The sequence below is a fragment of the Chinchilla lanigera genome, unplaced genomic scaffold (genome assembly GCF_000276665.1).
Source record: "Chinchilla lanigera isolate Chin_1 unplaced genomic scaffold, ChiLan1.0 scaffold00177, whole genome shotgun sequence".
NCBI classification, from domain to species: domain Eukaryota; kingdom Metazoa; phylum Chordata; class Mammalia; order Rodentia; family Chinchillidae; genus Chinchilla; species Chinchilla lanigera.
In genome coordinates this window covers 844,131-852,653 of record NW_004955578.1, presented here as the reverse complement: position 1 = coordinate 852,653, position 8,523 = coordinate 844,131, and the positions used below count along the sequence as shown (strand labels likewise).

The 8,523-nt window shown below is 52.6% G+C and overlaps 1 protein-coding gene across 2 annotated transcripts; it reads right to left on the bottom strand.

Moving 5' to 3' along the window:
* Positions 1-460: 460 nt before the first annotated feature.
* Sertad1 (SERTA domain containing 1) lies at positions 461-3,734 on the bottom strand. Of its 2 annotated transcripts, none has more exons than XM_005414046.2 (2): positions 3,576-3,734; positions 461-1,491 (listed from the first exon to the last, which is right to left on the bottom strand). In XM_005414046.2, exon 2 carries the CDS (start codon positions 1,489-1,491, stop codon positions 781-783), a length of 711 nt encoding a protein of 236 aa, XP_005414103.1. In that variant the 5' UTR covers positions 3,576-3,734; the 3' UTR covers positions 461-780. The 2 variants fall into 2 exon arrangements, with proteins under 2 accessions (XP_005414103.1, XP_013365118.1); XM_013509664.1 differs by lacking the exon at positions 3,576-3,734 and adding an exon at positions 3,213-3,305.
* Positions 3,735-8,523: the final 4,789 nt, after the last annotated feature.

Sequence of the window (8,523 nt, the reverse complement as noted above, 5' to 3'; positions counted from 1 at the left end):
CCTTGAAGGCCGTCGTAGCTCCACCAAACCCGCAGGCTTTATTTTGGAGATGGTCTCTAAGCAGCCCTATTCTTTGCCCCAAGACAGATATGAAGCCAGAGAGTGGATTTTATTTTTAAAAACTGGCGGGTGTCTCTCCCTTTGACCCTATTCCAGGAGTGCTGACCCGGTGCTCCCTGCAGAAACTGTCTGGCCTCCAGCTCGGTTTTCATTTCTGGGCCATTCTGGAAGCTCCCTTCCCCTGTCCACAGGATACCCGTGGGCCACGAGCTGAACACCCCTCCTCCTCTAAGTCTGTTCTCAGCTGTAAAGTGGGGATCATCCTCCTCCCTGTCTTTGTGGGGTTGTTACAGGATTAACACATGGCAAGTGCTTAGAAGACTGCCTGCCATGCCCAGGCTAAGTGTTAGACTGTAGCTCACCCTCACATTAGCCCAGAGACAAAGAAGCACACACAGGAGATTTTCCAGAGTTTGTTTTAATCTCAAAAAACAGATGGAGGTCTCTTCCCAGATCAGGAAGGGAACAGCCCACACTGTGACCCGGAGGGTTCAGTCCAGCATGGGGCCTTATTCCAGCCACCAGGCCCTGTCATCCCATCACTAGGGGGCAATCCCACACTCCTCCACAACCCCTCCACAAGAGGACAGCTGCGAAGTTGCCCAGGAGTGGACTCTGTCTCTCCAAAGTGGCCAAGCCCCTTGTCTCTGGGCGAAGGCAGCCCCTGGACCAGCCCCCAGGCTGAGTTCAGATGCCAGACAACCATCCCACCCCTTGGGCTCAGCGCCCCGGCCCTGGTGGCCGCTCTAGCGCCTGCGTGCCCACCAGCACGTCCATGAGGTAGTCCAGCTCAGCCTCATCCAAATCGGGAGCTCCCTCCTTGTCCGGCCCATCCTCAGGGCCAGGCTTGAGGCCCTCAGAGGCTGGTACCCAAAGCTCACTGTCATACATGGAAGTGTCAATGTCCTCAAACAGGCCCTCCAGCCCATCGTCCAGCAGACAGCCGGTGGCTGGGCCGAGGAGGTCCAAAGCACCCAGGCTGGGTGGGGCCCCCCCAACAGGGCGGCCTGGTGGACCTTCATCTGCCAGGGGTTGGGGAGCCTGGCTCAGGCCCTCGATATGGCTGAGGTCCTCTAGGAGGCTGGCCATGGAGGCGGAGAGCATGGCATCGGAGCTGGCCAGCAGGTTATCAGTCACACTGGGCACTACAGGTGGGCTGGGCGCAGGTGGCAGGGTCACCGTGGGTGCCATGGAGGCCTGGATGCGCCGCAGTGTGTTCACCACCAGCACCAGATGCCGCAGGTCCGGCTCGCTCTGCCGCAGGCTATGGTGGAGCTTGAGCACAGAGAGGTCAAAGAGGGAGCTGGAGGCTACGGTGGGGGGCGCTTGGGTCACTGCGGGGTGGCCAGGATCCAGCCACCAGGCGTCGACTCCCAGAGTTTCCTCCTCCTCCTCCTCCCGCTTGCGTTTGAGGCCCTTACTCAGCATCATCTGTAGAAAGGGAGGAGCCACACGTTTATGGAGAGCAAACATTCAGTTCACACCCTGGCCTTGATAAACTGCTGTCCATATAATACTGGGCAAGTCATTTACTTCTCCGAGCCTAAATTTTCTAAGATATGGATGATGGTATCTTCCTTATAAATTGTTTAAAGTACTAAATGTGATAAAAAGCACTACAGTATCCGGTACATGCTACTCTTATTAGTAAGTACTTGTTTTTTTTTTGGCTTGAAATAGGGTCTCACTATGTAGTTCAGACTCACCTCAAACTGATGGAAATCCTTCTGCTTTAGCCTCCTGGAGTGCTGGGATTACAGATGTAGGTTTATGCCCACCACATCATGGCACAAGTACTCTCGATAATATCATTAAGCCAGGCATAGTGGTGCACGCCTGTAATACCAGCACTTGGGAGGCTGAGGCAGGAAGATCACTGCGAGTTGAGACCAGCCTGGGCTACAAAGTGAATTCCAGGCCAGCCTGAACTGCGTAGAGACCCTGTCTCAAAAAGACAAAAAAGAAAGAAAGAAAAAATTATTGCCTGGTATGGTGGTGTATGCCTGTAATCCCAGTACTCGGAAGGCTGAGGCAGGAGGGATGGAAGCAAGTTTAAGGCTAGCCTGGGCTACATAGTGAGTTCAAGGCCAACATTCAACGCTTTTCCTTTTAATTTACAAAAGCAGCTGTTTCAGATAGAAAATACACAGGAACTATGCAGTGATGGAAAGGTACCAAAGGACTCTGGAGATGATGAGGGTGGGCTCCTCAAAGGTGACACTGGACCCCTGAGCCCTGGTATGTGAGAAGGTGTCAGCCATGAAGAACCAGGGGGCGAGCACTCCAGGAAAAAAAAGGGGGGGGCAAAGAAAGACCTAGAGGTGGGCGGCGAGGCAGGAGGCTCACCAGAGGTCCCCCTGGGGTACATAGTGAGTTCGGGGATAGCCGGAACTACATAGTAAGACCCTGCCTCAAAAAGAAAAAAAAAAAAAAAAAAAAAGGAAAGATTTAAAGCCCGAATTGAGAAGGCCCAGTGTGGCTCGTGCCCAGTTACACGCCGGGAGTCCCGGTGGGGGTGGGGCGCAGGCAGAAGGTTGCAGAGGCAGAGAGGTAGGGAGTTTGGGTTTTCAGAGCGGCAGGGAGGCACTGAGGAGTCCGAACAGGGAGGGGAGCGGCGGTGTGAGCTGATTAGGTTTCCAGCCGGGGAAGCCCGGCGGCGGGGCAGGGGGCCGCAGTGGAGGCGGGGTGCGGGCTGAGACCCAGAGGGAGGCTGCTCTCCTCCTGGGACGCCCGACGCCGATGGCCCGAGCAGAGGCTGGCGCTGGACATGGGAGGAAGCCGGTTGAGAACTCATGCGGGAGACGGAGTGGTCAATGCTTGCCGGGGACCCTGATGGCCACCAGGGTCAGTCCCCGTGAGAAGTCTGAGGATCCACACTGTTCCCCGGGCGGGGAGGGCCCGGGGCTTTGCAGCCCTGGGCCGAACCTACTTTTGGGGGGACCAGGAGGGCCGCAGGCCCAGTCCCCCGGACCCTGCCTAGCAAGACCGTAGGAGCAGCCTCCGCACTACTCAAAACTGGGTCTGTGCCCTTATCGAAGACCCGGAGTCCCGAACCGCAGGAATTCAGCCCCCACCCCGACTCCGCCCCCCGCGCCCCGGCGCCCCCTAGCGGAGACCCGGCCCGCTTTCACCCGCGGATCCCAGCCCCTGACCCCCGGGTCCTCTACACTGCCCCGCGCCGGCCCATGCTTCCTGCTCCCGTCCGGAGCGGCGCAAGCCGGGACCCCAGCGGGCGGCTCTGCGCTCCGGCCTTCTCCCGCTTCCGGAAGGCAGCGGCGGCGGCGGGGGCGGGGGCGGGTGAGTCACGCAGCCGGAGCCAAGGAGCAGGCGCCTCCGCCCCCTTCTCGGGCTGCGGCGTGATTCACCCAGCCCGTCCGGGGCGGGCGGCAAGCAGAGGCCCGGAGCGTCTCGATTCCGGGTAGCCCAGGCGCTGCTCCGCCTGACCCAGGGATAGAACACGACAAGAACCCAACCGCCGGTACCCCTTTTCTCCCCAGGCCGCTTCATTTACATACCCAGCTCACTCGCTGCCAATCAGAACAAAGAAGTAGCCACCCGCAGCCAATCAGGGAGCGGCAGGGGCAGCATCACTACCTCTCTGTCTTTCGGCAACCGGCGCTTGGGTCGGGAGACGCAGCTCTGACTTCGGCGCACGACTCCAGACTCTTGCCTACCCTTAGCCACGCCCACTCGCGTGGCAGCCCCGCCCTCCACCCCAGGGATTGGCCTTGGGCAGCGATGGGCGGAGTCTGGACGGCCGCTTTAAGGTGGAGGGGCGGAGGGCTGCCTGGCGCGTGTCCCGGCAACAGCAGCAGCTGAGCGGGTAAAGACGCGTAGCTATTTGCCGTGTGGGACGATAGCGTGTAGGAGCTTTTTGGGTTTTCAGAGTACAGTCCCCGCATACCTACCAAACAGCAATGGAGCTTCTTACGTATTTAGCCTCAGCAGAGATCTACACTCTAGGCCAGATAAACCTGGGTTCAAACACTTTCTTACCACTCACTATATGTGACCTTGGAAAAACGCTGGCGCTCTCGGAGCCGTACAAATTCTGTTCCGCGGGACTCTTCTCGCTTTGAGAGTTAGGAAACTCAGAGTAAGATCGCATCTGTAAGAACACTGCACCAGACAGCAATCCTGGACGATTGGACTCAGTTGTGGTTAAAGATGGGGGTGAGGTGGGAGTGCGAAGTCATCCGGGTCACTTCCTGGGCTCCATTCTCTAAGCAGCTGTGTGACCTTGGGGAAGGATTTTAATCCTCTGGAAAAAGGTGTGGTGGCACATGCCTGTAATCCCAGCTTCTCTCAAGGGTGGGGCAGGAGAATCGAAAGTTCAAAACTAGCCTGGGCAAATGAGTGAGACCTGTCTCAAAATTTAACAAGGGCAGCCAGGTGTAGTGGCTATAAACCCAGGATTTGGGAGGCTGAGACAGCAGGATCGCTGGGAGTTCGAGACCAGTTTGGGCTACATAAACCGGTTCAAGGCCAGCCTACACTACATAGCGAGACCCTGTCACAAACAGCAGCAGTTAACAAAATTTAACAAGGGCGCCAGGCTTGGTGGTGGGCGCCAGGCATGATGGTGCGCTCCTGTAATTCCATCACTTGGGAGGCTGAGGGAGGAGGACCACCATGAGTCTGACGCCAGCCTGGGTCACATGGTGAGTTCAAGGCAACCCTGAACTACAACATAGCAAAACCCGCCTCAAAAAGGGGAGTGGCAGGCGTGGTGACGCACGCCTGTAATCCCGGCATTCGGGAGGCTGAGGCAAGAGGATCACTGCAAGCTGGAGACCAGCCTGAACTGCATAGAGACCCTGTCCCAAAAAGACAAAAAAAAAAAAAAAAAAGAGAGAGAGGGGGTGGGGGTGAAAAGGAGGGGAGGAGAATGGGGAGGGAGAAAAAAGCAAGATCTATAAGGTACAGGTACAGATTCCCTATGATGAATGTTATCACTATATATGTATATAAAATGTACCACTAAAATAAAAATTTTAAAAGTTAAAGAGAACAGTTTGGGCAAAATATTCACGGCAGATAGTTCAGGGAGATAGCTCAGCAGCACAGCACCCGCCTGGCAAATGCAAGGTCCTGAGTTCGATTCCTGGTACAAAAAAAAAAAGGCAAAATATTCAGGGCAGTGTGCAACATGTCCCTTTTTTAGTAGGAATAGTTGTAATAACATGAGTCATAGTGCTTAATTAAAATGGAGAGATTCCCTGGATGGTGCTAGAGGGAGACATGACAAGAGTTAAATACATTATGATATACTAGCAATGAACTTACCTTCTTCAGGTAGGTTCTCTAACTCCAGAGCTATGGAAAGGACTATTAATTGTGAGTGCAAGTCGTGGCCAAAGCTCTCAAAAGTGCTCAATGTTGTAGTTGATTCAAGTAGTGACTATCAATGGATGCTGTAACCTCTGGGTGAAAGGTTAGTGGGGAAAGGGGTCTTAAGCTCAAAGCATCATTGCAAAGATTACTTGCAAACTGCAAAGCAGAAAATAAGTATCTCTTTATGGTGGGACATCCTGATATTGGATGCCATCTGCTATAATCAGCTAGGGAGCACACAACATTTCCTGTTCTTTTTTTTTTTTTCTTTTTTTTCTTTTTTTGGTTTTTCTGCGGTACCAGGATGTTCATTTGGATACTCTGGATTCTCTATTCAATTGGATACATTGAATCTCATCATCAGACAGATTATAGAAAATAGAGCAGAGCTGGGTGTGGTAGCCCACGCCTGTAATCCCCACACTGGGGAGGCTGAGGCAGGAGGATCCTTGTGAGTTTGAGACCAGTCTGGGCTACAAAGTGAGCTCAAGGCCAGCCTAAACTGCATAGTAAAACTCTGTCTCAAAAAAACAGAAACAGGGTCTGGGGATTTAGTTCAGCGGCAAAGCACCTGCTTGGCAAGCGCAAGGTTGTGAGTTCGATTCCTGGTACCAGAAGAAAAAAAAAGACAGAAACAAACAAAAACCAAGAAGACAAAGAAAAATTTCTGCTGAGTGCAGTGGGACATATCTGTAGTCCCAGCTACTCAGGAGGGTGAAGTGGAAAGATGATGTGAGCTCAGTAGTTTGAGGCCAGCAATAGATACTACTGAGTCAATTGATATTCTAGGAGAAATTTGAATATGCATTGGGTTTAAATGGTTAAAGATGACATTAGTGCTCACTTTGGCAGCACATATACTAAAATTGGATCAATACAGAGAAGATTAGCATGGCCCCTGCACAGGGATGGCATGCAAATTTGTGAAGTGTTCCATATTTTTTTTTTTTTTAAAAGATGACATTAATTCACTGATATGTTGTTGGGCTGGGGATGTAGCTCAGCCTGCCTAGCATCTGCCTAGCAATTGCAAGGTCCTGAGTGCAATTCTCAGTACAAAGAAAAAAAACAGGTATTCCTGTCTGCTGGGGATATAGCTCAGTGGTATAAGTGCCTGCCTGGCAAGCACAAGGTGCTGAGTTTGATTCCCTGTTCCAAAAAAATAAAATAAAATAATTCTCTGATATGTAAAATAGTGTTAGGTATGTAGGTTATTTATTCATTGTGCTGAGGATCAAACCCAGGACCTTGATACTGGGCTACACCCTAATCCTTTTTTTTAGTTTTTGAAACAGAGTCTCACTAAGTCATTAAATTGCCCAGGCTGGGACTGAACTTGTGATCCTCCTGTTTCAGCCTCCCAGAGTGTTGGGGTTGCAAGTGTGTGCTACCATATTGGATTTAAGAGATGTCTTGATTAGGGATGTAGCTTCAGTGGTAAAGCACTTGCTTAGCATGCATAGGATCCAGCGGCACTGGAAAGAGAGACAGACAGATGAACAGAGAAAATTTCAAAGCTGAGGCAGGAGGATTGAAAGTTGGAGCCCAGCTGGGCAGCTTTAAAAAATTAATAATGGGCTGAATATGTAGGTCAGTGTGAAGGCCCTGGATTCAGTGAGGGGCGGGGAATGCTAATTTGAACTACAGTCCCACTAGACAAATCCACATGATCTCAGAGTGGCCAAGTGGCTCCTGGAAGTCCCTTGATTAACACTTATTGAGTATCCACTATGGGTGGGTGCTGTTGTGGATTGTAGGGGCACTGGACAGACCTCACACAGTCTCTCCTCTCGCATATCTGGGGAAGGGGTGGAGAGAAAAGAAATAGAACTAATGTATGCACTGACCTGCACACATTTACACAGAACCCCTTTCGTGTACACCAGATACTCTTTTGGGAGCTTGTTTGTAGGTTCTAGCAGGGGAGCACAGCTATACCCTTGACCAAGAAAAAGAGTCCTTCTCTATCGGGGGCTGTCCTCCTCTTCCACGGAGCACCTGGAGCGTTGAAGGAGGAAGGGGAGGAAGGGGACACCGCCCAGCCAGCCAACTCAGCCAACCAATCCTGGTGGTCAGGGAGGTCACAGATGTTGCAGCCAGAGATCGCCCTCACAACCCAGATACTCTTTTGTGGCACTGCAGATATGGTAGTGATACTATAGATCAAAACCCTTTGGCAGGCATAGTAGCGCATGCCTGTAATCCCAGCACTTGGAAAGCTGAGGTAGGAGGATCACTTCGAGTTCGAGGCCAGCCTAAGCTACATAGCGAAACCTTTTTTTTTTGCCTTTGTGAGACGGGGTCTCCCTACGCAGTTCAGGCTGGCCTTGAGCTCATTTTGTAGCCCAGGCTGGCCTCGAACTCGCAATGATCCTCCTGCCTCAGCCTCCCCAAGTTATGGGATTATAGGTGTGTGCCACCACGCCCGGTTTAAAACCCTGTCTTTAAAAAAAAAAAAAAAAAAAAAGCCTTGCTGGGAGGAAATAGACAATAAATTTCAGGAAATTACATAGTATTTTAGGAGCTGAACAAAGAACAAGAATAAAGGAGAGTGGGAGGGGAGTAATAAAAAGATGTGTAGTGGGGGAGGGGAAGGGTTCTCTGAAGACGTGACGTTTGAGCAGAGGCCTGATGAATGGAGAGACGTAGCAAAGCCCGAGGAAGAGTGTCGAGGAAGAGTGTCGGGAGCCGGGAGGTGTCACCTGCCCTGCGGCCAGGCCGGAGAGACCAGCTGGGAGCTGCTGGAGAGGAAACTAGAGACGGTCTCAGGCCTTCTAGACCATTCTATGGACTTTCTCACTTCAAGCGAGAGAAGCAGCTGCCGGAAGACGAGGGAATAAAAATGTCAATTTGTGCTTCTGTTCAGCGACTTGAAAAGTAAGACAGCACGATGGGCGCGCGGAGAGGAGCTGTAGGGCGGTCTCGGGGAGCCTCTCCTTGGCGGTGACACCCGAGCTGAGACCAAAAAGTGGAGAAGGAGCCAGGGATTCAAAGGCGCGGAGTGCGGGGTAGGAAAGAGGGAGGCCGGGCCTCGGGAAATGAAACCAGAAGCGAAGCCGCCAGGCCGGGCCAGGGCGGGAGCCTCCGCCAGCCGGGCAGGAAGGGAGGAAGGGCGGTCAGGGGAGCGGC

Excerpts from the sequence above, each read along its gene's own strand:
- Sertad1 (XM_005414046.2), bottom strand. The coding sequence starts at position 1,491 with ATGATGCTGAGTAAGGGCCTCAAACGCAAGCGGGAGGAGGAGGAGGAG.